The sequence below is a fragment of the Mauremys reevesii genome, linkage group 6 (assembly GCF_016161935.1).
Source record: "Mauremys reevesii isolate NIE-2019 linkage group 6, ASM1616193v1, whole genome shotgun sequence".
Lineage (NCBI taxonomy): Eukaryota > Metazoa > Chordata > Testudines > Geoemydidae > Mauremys > Mauremys reevesii.
The window spans coordinates 124,587,365-124,604,902 of record NC_052628.1 but is presented as its reverse complement, the minus strand read 5'-3'; the positions used below and the strand labels follow the sequence as shown (position 1 = coordinate 124,604,902).

General features: G+C 41.5%; 1 protein-coding gene across 5 annotated transcripts in view; it reads left to right on the top strand.

Moving 5' to 3' along the window:
* HOOK3 (hook microtubule tethering protein 3) overlaps nucleotides 1–17,538 on the top strand; it is a 127,882-nt gene that overhangs the window by 78,354 nt on the left and 31,990 nt on the right. For all 5 annotated transcript variants that reach the window (XM_039545685.1, XM_039545688.1, XM_039545684.1 and 2 more), the window contains 4 exons: nucleotides 1,019–1,106; nucleotides 1,803–1,872; nucleotides 10,223–10,363; nucleotides 15,995–16,082. In XM_039545685.1, the coding sequence (XP_039401619.1) occupies nucleotides 1,019–1,106; nucleotides 1,803–1,872; nucleotides 10,223–10,363; nucleotides 15,995–16,082 (387 nt within the window). The remainder of the gene's footprint in view (nucleotides 1–1,018; nucleotides 1,107–1,802; nucleotides 1,873–10,222; nucleotides 10,364–15,994; nucleotides 16,083–17,538) is intronic.

Below are 17,538 nucleotides of genomic sequence, written 5' to 3'. Positions count from 1 at the left end.
GATCTTGTGCAGTGTCTTGACAAAAAAATTATTAGTGTTTTTAAAATATGTTCGCCAACACAATTAAGTCTAATGTTTTTAAATACCACTTATCACCTGGAAGAGACGGGGCTTAATAATTTTTAAAAACCTGTTTGGTGACTGATCAGTTCTAGGCCACTGTTAAATAAAATGTCATCCTGGGTGTTGCTGTTCCCTGATCAAGAAGCTGGGAATCTAAACAGTCTCCTGAATGTTGCAAATTTGAACAACAGATGAGAAACACTCAGAGGGACAGATATTATCCTTGCCATGTTTTATGATTTTATTTTCTAACCAGCATTACCTCAGTCTTGCCTGGATTGAGTCACAAGCAGCTAGTTTTCATCCATGTCCTAGTCTCAGCCGAATGCTTAAGTAAAGGTCAAGGCCATTGACTTTCTTAGGGGTTATGCTGCTCACTAATCTTCCTCCACTGGAAGTATGCAGAAACCCTTGAAGAAGAAAGAGAAGTTACTTACCAGTAACCATAGTTCCTCAAGTGTTTGCTTCTGCATATTCCGATTCCCCACCTATCTTCCTGACTTCTGCTGAGCGGGGTTAAGAATTCCCATATTAGGGGAAGGAAGTGAAAGTCTGTTGGCCCACTTCCATTGGATAGCTAGGAACCCTGCACAAGAGGAGAGGAAGGACAGTGTGAGTGGCCCTGATGGGGATACTGCTCTCCTTAAAGAACTCTGAAAGTTCATGGTGCAGGTGTCTTGACCCCACAAGTGTATATATTCAGACACAGGACTCTCACAGAACCACTGTTATTGGTGAGTAGCTGCTCCTTTTTTTTTTTTTTTTTTTTTTTTTTTTTTTAAATTCTGCCCGGGGAATGAACTGGGATTCCTTGCTATGAAAGGCATTTCTAGCAGTGCAGATTAATCCTCTTTGATAAAGTGCTGACAACGATGTGCATAGTGGCAACTTGCCTAGAGTTAAAGATGGATTTGTAGAGCTGAGATTAATATTTCCTGTGCTTCCAATCATTCAGAGGTTAAGAACGGAAAGAGATTCCCTAAAAGAAACTATCGAAGAGCTTCGATGCGTACAAGCACAAGAAGGGCAGCTCACCACTTCAGGTAATGGAGAAAGAGAAACTGAAGTTACCTTTTTCGAAAGAACGTCCACAGAGGTTTCATAGGGCCAGGTTAGACAGGTTTACCGTTGTTTTATAGTGGACCAATGTAACATCCACTAACTTGAGATTGCAAAACAACTTCTGCTATAATCACATTTTTAGATGTACAGAACTTCATGAAGCTTTCAACCTTTGGCTGAAATTTTCCATGCTTGGTCTCTCCTGAAATGTGATATTTCAAGAAAGTTTTAAGAGTTTCATTTCTAAGTAATGGCAGTAAGAAACCAACTCACTTATCTCCAAAACATTTGCATTAATGTCCTAACATAGTTTTCCTAAACTTATGTTGTACATATGCATTGATTTATATTCCATATATCACATCATGCAAATATTTATATTTTTGCATAAACCAAGGAATAAACCATAACTTCTAATTAAAAAAAACAAACAAACAACTTTGTCCAAAATGGAGGAAAATGGGAACAGAAAACCTGTTCAAAAATGGAGTTATGTTCATCTTTCCTTCCTGTTATAGCATGACTCTGTATTATTTCTCACATATTCACAAGGAGCATACTATTTTTAATGTTCTCTTAAAATTTAATCCTGTTAAACAATATTTATCCATAGCCTTCTGAAACAAAAAATTATTGTACTTTCTGTTAATCCTTTTCTTTGTTTATGTCTGAAACAGGATTGATGCCACTGGGAAGTCAGGAGTCTTCAGACAGTCTAGCAGCAGAAATTGTTACTCCTGAAATCAAGTAAGTGAAATCATGCTTATTGTCTCCATAGATCTTAGGATGTGTATGCACACAATTAGTTCTTTTTCAGAGTTTTTAAGTTTATCACTAAAATTCACACTAGTTCTTTTCTCCTCCTTTGGATTTCTACAAAGCTATTCCTCTTACACTTGCAATTAAGTTTATTTGACCTGCCCTAGGTCAAATAAATTCCTGTATCATACTGTTTTGGTTTTTTTTTTTAAAGTGCTTTCACTGGATCGCATTTCTCTAAAGAGTTCATGATATTACTATTTTAGGCATGTTAAAAAAGAAAGATTTGTAACAATGGGACTTCATGTTGTTGAAGAGAAAACAATTAAAATATCAAATTATAAACTGGATTTAAAAATCATTTGTATTATCAAGTGAGGAAGACATGCACTTATCAGAAAACAGAGCAAATCAGGAGAATAAAGTCAGAATTGAAAGTCATTATGGTTTAAGACCATCTACGGTGTATTTAATATTGTCCAGACAGTCTAGTATCACTACAGCTTGAAACTGGAGTAATTAGGGGACCCCCATCTCTAAGAAATACACTGCAACTCCTTTGGAATTACTCTTTCCTCTTGAGATGTCGGTACATCTGTTTTCAGTGATTGGGCAGATGCATATGAGCTTGAGAACTCTTCTCTGGAGTGGTGAAGGTGGTACTTGCTGGATGGCTACTAACAAAAAAGGATTCCTTCTGACTATTTTACTCTACATTGCTGTGACATGAGTTGGTTCCAGGTTAGTTAAAGAGCAGTGAAGAGGGGATTAATGCTTTCTGAAGCAGCGTTTTCAAAGAGGCATTTATCACAAGAGCCTTAAAGGTAACCTACAAAGGAGAGAAAACAAACCTCAGCATTCTCAATGGAGCTCAGGGCCCTATCATACCTAGGCAAAGGGTGGGAGGGGAAACATGCACAGAGTGGTGAAATGCCTTGCCCAAGAATACCCAGCATCTAGTGACAGCTGAGAATAGAACCTAGGTCTCCTGACTCCCATTCCAGTCCCCCTATCCACCGGGCCATACAGCCTTCAACGTTTATAACTAATCCGGACACCACAGGGAACATACCTCCATTGTGACCTGTGTGAGCTTGGTTCTTTATTATTAATAGAGAAGGTCTGAAAGTAGTTTTTCCCTGGAGGAAACAGGTTTTTATTTAATGTTAAACTTGAAAATCAGATACCTTCTAGCTTGAAAGACAATAGTCTTGTCTAGACTAGGGAAAAAGAACATTTTTTTAAGCATGTTAGCTAAAATGACTTTAAACATCACGTACCACCTCATGTAGACTGTGGCGCAGTGATGCATAAAATCATATTAGCCAATATTTAAAAAACAAGTTTCCTGGTCTAGATGAGGCTTTTGGTGCCAGGAAAGCTAGTGTAATAGTACATCACAAGAGACAAGAAGGGTGAAAGTTGAGCCATTGAGTGAGGAAGGAATTTTCAGTTATACTGGTTTTTTTTTTTTAAACACCATCTTTAAGATTTTAGAGAAGAATATCTTAAAGATTCAGCACCTTCACCCCTTCGGTTAAGATGTCAGAACAATATATTCCCTGTGAAATCCTCCTGCAAATCCTCCAGGAAAATGAGGCAAGAGCAGAGTTGACATTCCTGTCACTTTCTAAGGTATACAAACAAGCGGAGGGCAGGAGGAGAACCTCTTTTTAAAATAAGCAAAAAAACATTTCAGGCCTTCTTTATATGTCATGATGAGGCAAACAGTGGCATAAGCCCTTTTTAAAAAAAATCCTTTGCAGGTCACCTTTAAAGGCAAGTCAGAGTAGTTCAATGAATGCTGACTACATTAATAAGAAACCAGTAGATTGCAAGCTCTTTCGGGGATGGACAGCGCTTAGCACAATGGGGCCCCATTATAGAATCAGAATCATAGGGTTACAAGGGACCACAAGAATCATTTAGTCTAACCCTCTGCCAAGATGCAGGATTTGTTGCATCTAAAGCAGAATTTGTTGTGTCAGAATTCTTGGTTGGCCTTCAGTCATGACCATAATAAACATGATTTAATAATTAATAACAATTTAATGTAAAAAATGGGCTTCCAGGCAAAAGTGCCCCTCCTCTCTCATCTCATTTGCTCTGTAATGTTGCAGTATGATAAGTATACAGGTCCTTAGTTGCCACCTGGAGGGGATCCTGCAGTCATAAGAACAGCCGTACTGGGTTAGATCTATGGTCCATCTAGCCCAGGATCCTGTCTCTATCATTTGCCAGTGCCAGATGCTTCAGAGGAAATGAACAGAACAGAGCAAGTTTGAATGATCCATCCCCATCATCCAGTCCCAACATCTACAGTTGGACTTTTAGGGACACTCAGAGCATGGGATTGTGTTCCTGACCATCTTGGCTGATAGCCATTGGTGCACCCATCCTCCATGAATTTTATCTAATATTTTTTGAACCCATTTTATAATTTTGTCCTTCACAACATCCCATGACACCAAGTTCCACAGGTTGACTGTGTGTTGTGTGGAGAAGTACTTTCTTTTGTTTGTTTTAAACCTGCTGCCTATTAATTTCAATGTGAGACCCCATAGTTCTTGTGTTATCTGAGGGGGTGTATAACACTCCCTTATTCACTTTCTCCATGCCATTCATGATTTTATATTCCCATACTCCTAATCATTTTGTTACCCTTCTTTGTATCTTTTCCAATTCTAGTAGATCTTTTTTGGAATGAAACAACCAGAACTGCACATGAGGTGTAGGCGTACCATGGATTTATGATATTTTTTGTCTTATTATCTATCCCTTTCCTAATGGTTCCAAACAGTCTGTTAGCTTTTTTGACTGCCGCTGCACATTGAGCGAATGTTTTTAGAAAACTATCCACAATGATTAAAATATCTTTCTTGAGTGTTAACAGCTACTTTAGACCCTATCATTTCGTAAGTATAGGTGGGATTATTTTTTTCCAGTGTGCATTATTTTGCGTTTATCAACATTGAATTTCATCTGCCATTTGTTGCCTAATCACCCAGTTTTGTGAGATTCCTTTGTAGCTCTTTGTAGTCGGCTTTGAACTTAACTATCTTTTTGTATTGTGCAAATTTTGCCACCTCACTGTTCACCCTGTTTTCCAGATTATTTATAAATATGTTGAACAGCACTGGTCCCAGTACAGATCCTTGGGGGATCCCACTATTTACCTCTCTCCATTTTAAAAACTGACCAGTTATTCCTACCCTGTGTTTCCTATCTTTTCACCAGTTACTGATTCATTAGAGGACCTTCCCTCTTATCCCATGACTTCTTACTTTGCTTAAAAGTCTTCGGTGAGGGACCTTGTCAAAGGCTTTCTGAAAGTCCAAGTACACTATATCCACTAGATCACCTTTGTCCACATGCTTGTTGACTCTCCCAAAGAATTCTAATAGATTGGTAAGGCATGATTTCCCTTTACAGAAGCTGTGTTGACTCTTCCCCAACATATTAAGATTATCTACATTTCTGATAATTTTGTTCTTTACTATAATTTCAACCACTTTTCCTGGTAATGAAGTTAGATACTGGCCTGTAATTTCAAGGATCACCTCCGGAGCCTTTTTAAAAATAGGCATTACATTAGCTACCCTCCATCTATCTTGTATAGAAGCTGATTTAAGCGATAGGTTACATACCACAATTTCACATTTTAGTTCCTTCAGAAATATCGTTTTATCTTGGTGTCTCATTACTGTTTAATTTATCAGTTTCTTCCAAAACCACCTCTACTGACGCCTCAATTTGGGACAGTTCTTCAGATTTGTCATCTAAAAAGAATGGCTGAGGAGTGGGGATAGCCTCTGCAGTGTAGACCGATGTGAAGAACTCATTTAGCTTCTCCACAACAGCCTTGTGTTCCTTGAGTGCTCCTTTAGCATCTCTATTATCCAGTGGCCCCACTGATTGTTTGGTAGGTTTCCATGTACTTTCAAAAACTTAACAGCAACTTTTTTTTTTTTGTCTTTTGCTACTTGCTCTTCAAATTCTTTTTTGGCCTGCCTGCTTTACAGTTCTACATTTAACGTGCCACAGTTTATGCACCTTTCTATTTCCCTTACTAGTATTTGACTTCCAATTTTAAAGGATGCCTTTTTGCCTCTAACCACCTCTTTTACTCTGCTGTTTAGCCATGGTGACATTTTTTAGTCCTCATACTGTCTTTATTAATTTGGGGTATACATTTAGTTGGAGCCTCTATTGTGGAGTTTTTACATAGTCTCCTCGCAGTTTGCAGGCATGTCTCCCTTGTGACTCTTCCTTTTAATTTCTATTTGAATACCTTCTTTTTTGTGTAGTTCTCCTTTTTTGAAGTTGAATATTACTGTAGTGGGTTTCTTTGGCAGTTTTCCCCCTATGGGGATGTTAAATTTAATTACATTATGGTCACTATTACCAAGCTCTTCAGCTATATTCACCTCTTAGACCAGACCCTGTGTTCCGCTTAGGACTAAATCAAGAACTGCCTCTCCCCTTGTGGGTTCCAGGACTAGCTGCTCCAAGAAGCAGCCATTTAAAGTGTCAAGAAACTTCATCTCTGCATCCCATCCTGAGGTGACATGTACCCAGTCAACATGGGGATAGTTGAAACCCCCATCATTATTGCATTTTCTGCCTTTGTAGGTTCTCTAATCTCCCTGAGCATTTTACAGTCCCCTTCACCACCCTGGTCAGGGGGTTGGTAGTATATTCCTACTGCTATACTCTTACTGTACTCTTACTATGGTAACTACATTCAAGTAATCCTGTTTGAAGAGGACTACATTAATGCAAAGTAGGAGTCATTTAGTTTGTACCCAAAGTATTCACATGGGGGCAGTTACAGGACAGCATTTTGGTGTGCACTGCTGTTCACACCCCAGGACTCGACTATTGCAAATGCTTGCTGCCAGGTATAGTGCTCACTATGGTGAATAGTGCTTCCGGTGTGTAGGGAACTACACGCAACAGTAAGTGCTTTTCCAGCAGGCAGTTGCAGGGCTAGGCCCTTAAGTGCCCTCAGTTCTGAATCACTTATTTCTTTATTGATTCAGAACTCTGAATAAAAAGGAGATTTTCATATAGAGGCTTGGGAAAAGCAGTACAAGATACCTTTGGTATAGGCTTCCTATGGTAAATAGGCAGCTACCATGTTTTAAAACCAGACAGAAAAGGTCTTGGGGAAAGTGCCATTTAGCAGTTGTAGGCAATGGTAAGCATGCACTCTAATCAGTATATTACACAATCTGCACATTATTATGATACAGTGTGAGTTCATCAGCTATAACTTTGGCCTGGTCTACACTGGGGGTGGGGGGATCGACCTAAGATACGCTCTTTAGCTACGAGAATAGCATAGTTGAAGTCGACACATCTTAGGTCGACTTACCTCGCATCCTCACAGCACAGGGTCGATTGCCGCCACTCCCTCGTCGACTCCGCTTCCACCTCTCACTGCTGTGGAGTACAGGAGTCGAGGGCAGAGTGATCGGGGATCGATTTATTTCGTTTCACTAGATGCGATAAATCGATCCCCGATCCAGCGGGTAGTGTAGACATACCCTTTGATAAAACCATGCTGTCAGTTCCAAGCTAACTTTATCCTCTATTTTTAAAAAGAGCTTTCCCTTCTAATATTGTAAGCGATGCACACTCTTGTGATGTACCTGCATGTTCCATACTATTCCCAGCGCCCTCTGGAAATCTTTGTTCTTTGGGGGCCATGCAGACTTTACCTTGAGCTATGAAAAGTTTGAGGCAGGGCTTTAGAAGGAGCCGTGCCTTCTGTTCCTTCCAGTCTCCAAGGCAGCAAATTAGAAATCCTTGACTTTCAGTCTTTTGGTCATTTTCCTTTGCTATTTCTCCTTGGTCAAGAGTTAGTTTTTATTGTAAACAGTCAACTAAATATAGTAATAGGTAGAGTTAGTTTTTCTGTTTACAAGTATTTAAGGATTAAGTTGTTTCAGTTTTATAGTAATCTCTCTCTCCTGTCCTCAGTGTTACAGTCATTCTGCCATGGTGGCAGAGCCAGGAAGAAAGATGAGCTTTAAGACCTAACCTTGCTGTAGAAGCAGGAAATCTGTAATGGTATGTCTACACAGCCCCGTGCCAGCAAGCCTCCCAGCCCGGATTGACAGACTTGGCCTCATGGTGCCATACTAACAGTAGCTGTGTAGACAATGCTTTGAAGATGCAGCTCAGGCTGGAGCTTGGGCTCTGATGCCCACCCCCATCCCTAGGCTTCAGAGCCCAACCTACAGCCCAAGCTGCAATGTCTACACAACTACTTTTAGCGTGGTAGCGCAAGCCCAAATCTGTTGGCCCAGGCTGAGAGGCTCACTGTCGTGGGCTGTATAGACGTATAATAACAGACCTTGATACTCAATGCTTCAGTGAGGGGTACTTGCCCCAAGATGCTCTATCTGCTTGCAGTTTATTACTTGGGCCCATAACTGCCTGGGTCTCTACTCTGGTTGATGCTGATGGAAAAAGGTATAGCTTCCAGGGCAGAGTCTGAGCTATCTCTGGGCCTTTCTTTCAAGCCCCATCCTTGAGGCAAATCAAAGTTCAACTCTGCGAGGGACTGGAATGTTTTGAAGAGTGACTTCAGATTTGGTACTGAATGTTTCTTCCTTGGTATTACAAGATCATGAGAGAAAGCAGAAAAAGCAGCACCATCACTCCCTACAGAACCACTCCTCCTCGGTAAAATGTAGGGATAGTGGTTTCAGCAGGGATTGACTGCAAAGAGCCATCAGCTACTGAGGTAAGTTGTTAGAAGGAGGGGATTCTAGGTAAAATGTTCCTTTAACAATGAACTTCCAGGAGAAACACCACCTTTTAGATATCATAGCTCCTATCAGCTCTTTCTTTCATTGGACTGTCGTAAAAAGTAATCTTATTTTAGCAATCGGAAATCCAGGACTGACTGAATACAAGGGCAGTCCTCAACTTCCAGCCATGTGTTGCCAGAGTACACATTCCTTCTCTGGTGTATCTCCCCTTTGCCATTGGGGGCCTCCAGGGGGTAGTGTAGAAGCCAATGTGCCAGCTTTACACCATCCCTGACTTGTTCTTCACAAGGGGAATCCCTAGCTGGGCAGGGCCATCAGCTTTCTGACTCATTTACATGCCAGAATGGGTCTTATGATTGACCCCTAAGTTTCTTGTGCCCCTTATATTGTCCAGCAGAAATGGTGAGCCCCAGGTTTCAGTGGCTGACCCGTTCACTCTTGTGTTTTGAAAGGAGGATGTGGAGCAGCATCTTTGCCCCACATTTATCGCTAAAGTGGCCACCGATTTTCATCTGAATGAGGTCACCAAATTTGCCTGACTTCTTCACCAAGCAATGTTCACTGCCAAGGGAGGCTATGCTGCATACTTTAGAGCCTAAGATGACCCTTGTTCACTATCTTAACAGAACAAAATACATCCTGAAATCCCCCAGACTATTCGTGGGTTAGACAAGAAGCAATTTCCTTTGTCAAGATGTGTTAAAACCTGTTTTGAAAGGTTGAATCAATGGATATTCTTGTCCCTGATAAAGACTCATTGGCACTTCTATCTGGAGTTCAGCCTGTACCTTTTACACAGCTTTATTCACCTCATTATTCTCAAAATCCAGTTTGAGAAGGGAGTCCTGCTGTCATTTAGTCTTCTCAAATCAGTTCTCTTGGGTTTACCACCTGTCAGTCTTCCAAGTGTGGATATGTGTACTAACAGTTCAAAAAAAGAAAAAGAAAGAAAGAAAGAAAAAGGCAAGTTGTTCAACTATACCTTGAATTTTTCAGTAGATTGAGTACAGATCCACATCCCCATTTTCTATCCCCTCTTCTTTTGAGTCTGTTGGATTCCAATGAAGTAGAAGCAAATGAAGGCACATAGGGGGTCCACATCTCTTCATAAAGCCTTGCCTGGAATATTTCATAGCTCAAGACAAAGTCCACTGATTCCCCACTGATGCAGGTGTTGGTGCAATATATAGACACGTTCCATGAGCATGGATCTGTGTAACAAGGTACTCAAGGAATGCCAGCTATGGGTGAGTAACTTTCTTTTGTGTTTGTTATATTTGTCTTTAAGATATATTAGTGATTATATATATGCTGACGAATACTGAATCAAATCCCAAGCAGTTATTTTCTGAAAATGACCTAATCTCCATCTAAAACTTCAGGTTCCAAACAGAATCAGTAATCCTATTACATGTTACTATTTTGGTGGTTCAAGTGAAGTAACTGTTTACTTCATCTCTAATCATCTCTAAAACTGGTAAAGAGAAAATTATATTCACACTTCTTGTGATTTGCTTCTTGAGATTTTTATAGCAGTTTTTATTTTGTTTCTCTAGGGAGAAACTCATTCGTCTTCAGCATGAGAACAAGATGCTGAAGCTTAACCAAGAAGGTTCCGACAATGAAAAGATTGCCTTGTTGCAGAGCCTGCTAGATGATGCAAATCTACGGAAGAATGAACTGGAGACAGAGAACAGGTAGGAAAATACATTCCTTTGTTCTAATGACTGTTTTTTTAAATATTCGTATACCTTTGTCTTGTGAAGTCTGTTGTCAGCATTACATTACCCAGGTCAAAGAATCTAGTCATTTTGCATCAAAAAGCAACTCAGTCCACACATGAGCATACCTAAACCTTTCCAGAACTTGGAGCCTCTATCACTTTTCTATTATAGATGTAGCTTGGTAGAGCATTCAGGATATTGACACATGCAAGGTCAGAACGGGCAGTCTATATTGCTTCAGAATCCCTTTCTCCAGTACTGCTACAACAAAAGATGATCTTGCATCCTCTCTACTACCCTTCTTTTCCCCTCCTCATTTCCCACCCATTCTTCCATGTCCTCCTTCCATTTGTCTTTTTGTTCTTTTGAAGACATTACAAGTATCTCCAAAAGGAAAGACCAATAAATATTGTTGCCAGTTGTTAGAGATTCTTCAAGTTGATTTAGGTTTTGTAAAATGAAGATTTTACATAAGTTTAGAGCAATAGAAATGTTTTCATGAGTTTTTTAATAATTCCAGGGAAATTATTAGAATTTGGACATTATCCTGCCATAGTTGCAGCTCAAACATTGCAACATATACTAGTATCATGGACGCGCCTTTTCCACCCTACCATGAGGTTGTGCACCTGACTTAAAAGTGTAGGTTAGATGTGGGACCTCTTTTGGTGGTCCGACCTTAAAGGTTGATGGAACACAGTGAGTTTCCTGGTAACTTTGTGAGCAAATACTGTTCTACCAACTGACCATGCTCTCGATGGTTTAGTAGGACATAGGGCTTCATAATAATCTCTTGTCCTCAACGATCAATACAGCAGCTTCTAACACTCTCTGTCCCAGTTTTGTCCTCAGTGATCACCATGGTTCATTGATGAAGCAAGAAGGGAGATGGCTAGAGTGCTGTGGGTTGGAATCTGATGTGGAGTCAAACTGATCCTGACATACAGATTTTTAAGACTCTATGCTTTTGTTATATAGGAGGTAAAGAGGGGCTGTTCAGTCTCTGACAGTGGAACTATTCTGAGCTGTTGATAGCTTGATAAATGCTAGTGACCTCCAGTCAGCAAAACAGTCATGTTTTTCTCACTGTGGAGAATGTTCATGTTACTTTGAGAATAAAATCACTGGGATCCAATCTGAGTGGAGGGGAACTGGACTGGGTCCACTGTTGGTAGAGATCATCATTGGTTCCCTGCAGGGGATTATTGTTGAGGTCTGTGCTCAAGAAACCAGTCTTGATTATGACTACGTGCTAATGATTGACCAATGGGACATCTGCCTTTTTTGGGAAGGGTCATTGAGAAGGTTGCAGCTCGGCAACTCTGGCAGTTCCTGCAGTCTGGATTTCCTTCTAACTGGTCAGTCAGGCCTGCTTTAAATAATGAGGCATGTATTGCAGTTTGTGAGTTACGCCTCAAATCCCAAACTGAGAGGTCATAAATTTTCCTTCTCAAAACAGGCATTCAGTGAAATGGACATCAAAGTGGAGTCGCTAGGGCAGACCAGAGTCTAGATTAGGCAGGTGGTTCAAAAGTTGTGCCAAGAAACCTTTGACTAAATAGATATCTGCTCCACACAGTTGGCTCAGATTCCAAGTTAGGAGAATCCTAAAGACTGAAGTTTTCAATATAGGTTATGACATTTTGCAGCAGTATCTTTCTTTACTTATATTTGGACATACTCATTTTTCATGAGTAATCTTGGATTTACACAGTGAGCACCATGGTATTGATCAACAGAGAGTCCTGTGGCACCTTAAAGACTAACGCATGCGTCTGATGAAGTGGGTATTCACCCACGAAAGCTTATGCTCCAATACATCTGTTAGTCTTTAAGGTGCCACAGGACTCTTTGTTGCTTTTTACAGATCCAGACTAACATGGCTACCCCTCTGCTACATGGTATTGATGCTAGCATTAAAGTCACGTGGTCGCTTCCCTGCCTAGTTGGCCTCTCAGTATTCCTTGACTCAAAGCTATATGGTCCTGCGCCCTAACCCATTCTCAGTTCTTCTCTGCCTCAGTGTGTCCGTGTAGCAAAGCAAGACTCACCGGGTGCAGCGCCTCCTGCTGGTTGTCCTGAGAACTAGCTCGACTCCAGCCCGGAATGCCCTCTGCAGGCCAGTGTCTGACTTGCCTCAGGCCCCCATGTCCCTCCTGGTGCCCCTTACCCCTGGGGTTCTGCCCTCCGCAGTACCCCTACTCTGGGTCTTCCCTCCCAGGGGAACCCCCAACCCTCTCACCAACCTTGCTTCAGTGGCTGCTGCCAGTCATCATCTAGCCCCAGCTCACTGGGGCAAACTGCAGCCTGTCATGGCCACTCATCATTGACAAGGAGGTTGGACCAGCTGCCTCTGCCTGTCTCTGGGCTGCTGCCTCTGCAACCCCAGTACCTGTTTTGACCCTTTTAACAAGGCCCGCACCCTGGGGATTTACCAGGCTGGAGCTCCCCAGCTCCTCTTGCCTTTTCCCAGCTCTGCTCTGTTCCCTGTACCCTAAGCTCCCAGACAGCCCAGTCCTTCTCCCTCCAAGACTAGAGAGAGAGTCCTCCAGCTTCTGGCTCACAGCCCTTTTATAAGGCCAGCTGTGGCCTGATCGGGGCGTGGCCCCAGCTGTGGCTGCTTCCCCAATCAGCCCAGCTGCAGCCCTCTCCAGGACTGCTTTTAACTCCTCTTTACTGGAGTGGGGCAGCTGCCCCACTACAATCCTATAAAGGACTCTGAAGAAGAGGGATCAGTGTGGGTCTGCAGAGGTAATAATACCGTTAGAGAGGTCCATTTACAGGTAATTAAAATTTCTGCTTAATGAACTACCTCTGCAGATCTCCAGGGTTGGTAGAAGGTAGTATTGATTAGCAGGTAGTATCACACTCCAGCAGGAGGCCTTAGGAGTAATTTTGAGTAAAGACTGTAGAACTAACTGCCCTTTCGAACAGGCATCTGATCAAGTCCTAGAATTGAGAAGGTGTTGCTTTATAAATGTATAAATTATACTTGACTTTAGGAAAGCTTTTGATATAGTCTCCCACAGTATTCTTGCCAGCAAGTTAAAGAAGTATGGATTGGATGAATGGACTAGAAGTAGATAGAAAGCTGGCTAGATTGTCAGGCTCAACAGGTAGTGATCAACGGCTTGATGTCTAGCTGGTAGCCGGTATCAAGCGGAGTGCCCCAGGGGTCAGTCCTGGAGCCGGTTTTGTTCAACATCTTCATTAATGATCTGAATGATGGGATGGATTGCACTTTGTGAAATGTAAAGATGTCTAGCCGGTATCAGAAAGTTTGCAGATGACACTAAACTGGGGGGAGAGGTAGATACACTGGAGGATAGGGATAGGGTCCAAAGTGACCTAGACAAATGGATTGGGCCAAAGGAAATCTGATGAGGTTCAACAAAGACAAGTGCAGAGTCCTGCACTTAGGATGGAAGAACCCCATGCACTCCTACAGGCTGGGGACTGACTGGCTAAGCAGCAGGTCTGCAGAAAAGGTCCTGGGGATTACAGGGGACAAGAAACTGGATGAATCCAACAATATGCCCTTGTTGCCAAGAAGGCTAACGGCATATTGGGCTGCATTAGTAGGAGCATTGCCGCAGATTGGGAGTGGTTATTCCCCTGTGTTCGGCACTGGTGAGGCCGCATCTGGAGTATTGCGTCCAGTTTTGGGTCCCTCCACTACAGAAAGGATGTGGACAAATTGGAGAGAGTCCAGTGGAGGGCAATGAAAATGATTAGGGGCCTGGGGCACATGATTTATGAGGAAAGGCTAAGGGAGCTGGTCATATTTAGTCTGTAGAAGAGAAGAGTTAGGGGGAGATTTGATAGCAGCTTTCAACTACATGAAAGGGGGGGCACGTTTTCCAAAAAGGATAGAGCTCGGCTGTTCTCAGTGGTAGCAGATGACAGAATAAGGAGCAATGGTCTCAAGTTGCAGTGGGAGAGGTCTAGGCTGGGTTTTAGGGAAAACTATTTCACTAAGAGGGTGGTGAAGCACTGGAATGGGTTCCCTAGGGAGGTGGTGGAATCTTCATCCTTAGAGGTTTTTAAGGCCTGGCTCAACAAAGCCCTGGCAGGAATGATTTAGTTGGTGTTGGTCCTGCTTTGAGCAGGGTGTTAGACTAGATGACCTCCTGAGGTCTCTTCCAACCCTAGTAGACTATGATTCTATGGATTGATTCCCCCTGCACAGCCTGACAGATCTCATCTATAGATGCATCTCGGACCAAGCCAGCAGAAGCAGCCATGCACCATGTGGAACATGTCCTTAGACCTTCAGGAACTGGAACTCCAGTCTGATCATAGCTAGTTCCATTTGAAGAGTCTCTGTGTAGAAAATGCTCTACCTAAGGTTTCATCCCCATAAGCTACAAAGAGTTGGTAGGATACGGGGAATGGTTTAGTTTTGTCCAAAAGATAAGACATCTTTTGACATATAAGTTATGCAGTCATGGCTCATCCACAAGGCTTCGCAGTATTTTACAGAAAAAACAACCGTTTTAGTTACTCTTTTTTTTTTTAAACTATTACTCATAATCATGAGTTAACCTGAAGTTACCAAATATACTGCATAATTGTTAAATTGTAGAACTATTTTAATCTTCTAGGTCATTTTCTCCTTTTTTTAAAAAAAAGAAAGAAAGAAAAAGATAGAAGCTTAAAATGACATATTTTTTAAAATTTATTCTTTTTGGGGGAATAGGAAAGAGGAGGTAAGTCATCACTGTGTGAGTTCATAAGAGAATAAGTGGCATCCTTGACCCACTAATAATGAGTGTTACAGCTTCCCATGATGTCCAACTGGAAAGAAACTCATCTGAGGCATATCCATGCCTGAAGTGTTCATGGACAGAGATGCTCTAGGACAGTGGTTCTCAGCCAGGGATACACGTACCCCTGGGGTTACGCAGCGGTCTACCAGGGAGTACTCAACTCATCTAGATCAGAGTTTCTCAACCTGGGGGTTGCCGGATGGTTTTAGGATGGTCACCTCCAGTGTTAGGGGGTGGCAAGCAAGACAGTTGCCTGGAACCCCACATAACAGGGGGCCCCGTGAAGCTAAGTTAAATGCTTCAGCCCCAGACAGTGGAACTCGGGCTTCAAATAAGGTTCACAAGAGAAAAAGAGGCTCAAGTATCACACACCAATTGTTGTATTTTATAATTATATGGTAAAAATGAGAAAGTCAGCAATTTTTCAGTAATAGTGTGCTGTGACACTTTTGTATGTTTGTCTGATTTTTGTAAACAAGTAGCTTTTAAGTGAGGTGAAACTTGGGGTATGCAGGACAAATTAGACTCCTTAAGCGGGTACAGTAGTCTGGAAAGGTTGAGAACCACTGCTGTAGGAAACAGCAGACGAGTACAGCCATAATCTCTCTAAAGGCTGTTGTAGATGTTGAATAAATTAACGTGGCTTTGCATCTCTTATGTAAGTGGGCCAATACTGGTGGGCACAAAATGTGTGTGTCAGACTTTGGAATGAATTGAAGTGTCAGTATATTTAAAATTAAATAAACTCTCTGAAAAAGAAGCTCTAAAAGAGAGACAATCACAGACATAATTATTCACTCGCTTTGAAAAGTAAAATTTGTATCTTGTTTTCTAGGCTGGTAAATCAGAGACTTCTAGAGGTGCAGTCACAGGTTGAAGAATTGCAGAAATCTTTGCAGGAGCAAGGTTCAAAAGCTGAAGATGTAAGTAGAATTGTACATCATACCTATATTCAAGTACCCATAGTTATCCTAACTTGCACTTTGTGTGATACCAGCTACATATTATATCATGAAGAAATAGTCTAGATGCAGTTTTCTGGCAGCTTTTCATTCTCCCAAGTTTAGATTTTAGCAACGTGGCCTAAAATTAAACTATGCCTACTTCTTGTAAAGTGAGACTCTTGTCTAAAACAAATAAATGTAAACAAGTTATCATGTGTAGAAAAGAAGTGAAGTGCATTCCCTGTCTTGTCATCTTCAGTGTCCCTGTTCCTTTGTTAAATTCAACACTGATTACAGTTCTGTTTGTACTCTGTAGATTAGTGAGACTTAGAAAATCAAGGCCACACTATGAAAATTCACCACTCTCAGTACCATTTAGTAAAATATACCATGGGTTTTGTTTGTTTTGTGTTATTTTCCTGAAGCAAAGTCCTTTCTTACCAAAGTAAACCCAGGAATTGCTGTTATAAATGTACCTGCATAGTGCAAATTAAGGTTGAGATTTTACACATGCCAGAGCCAAGAAATTCAAACGATCAGCCCTCTTACTAATGCAGTATTGTCCCTCCGTGCATGCCTTGATAAATGTGACTGCCTTTTTAATGCAATGTGGGGGAAAGGTACAGTTGTTGTGGAGCCATAGCTTCAAATTCTCCATTGAGAATTCTTTTTGGAGATCCCCACTTTTGAGAGCAAATGCTTTAAAAGCCACAGGCTCTAGAGCTCTCTAGAAAGCAGTAACCTTTGGGGTTGTGTGTATGCTCTCTTGCATATCCAAATGTATACTACTTTCTAACCCATAGTCGCAAGTCTTCAAGCTGTTGCTTTCTTCTTCACTGTATTTGTTTTAAAGCAGACTTAGGGCAGGTCTACACCATGAGGCTAAGTCGACCTAAGTTATGCAACTCCAGCTACATACCTTAGGTCGGCTAATTGCGGCGTCTACGCAGCCCTGGGTCAACTGGAGAAACTCTCCCATCGACTTACCTTATGCTTCTCGTTCCGGTGGAGTACCGGAGTCAACGGGAGAGCGATTGGTGGTCAGTGTAGCGGGTCTTCACTAGACCTGGTGGATCGATTACCGCAGCGTTGATCCACTGTAAGTGGAGACAAGCCCTTTGCGAAACCAGTGCAAACTGCTTATTTTGCTTTGAATTTCTTATTTTAATTTAGCTTAATCTAGTTTTTACCAGTGTAAACTACACCAAAATAAACCACACTTACCTATCATTAATTATAGGTTTCATATATAGAATAATTTTTTTAAAAATAAGTAGTGTAGATAATTAATTTTTAAGGTAGGTCTATGCCATTATGTGGTTCGAAGACCTGCTCTGTGCCCTCGGTTACATGGATCAAAGTCAAAATTTTTCTTGGTGGACCTGGAAAATTGGAAGATAGGTATTGTGAACCATGTGGAAATGTGTGATGTTTG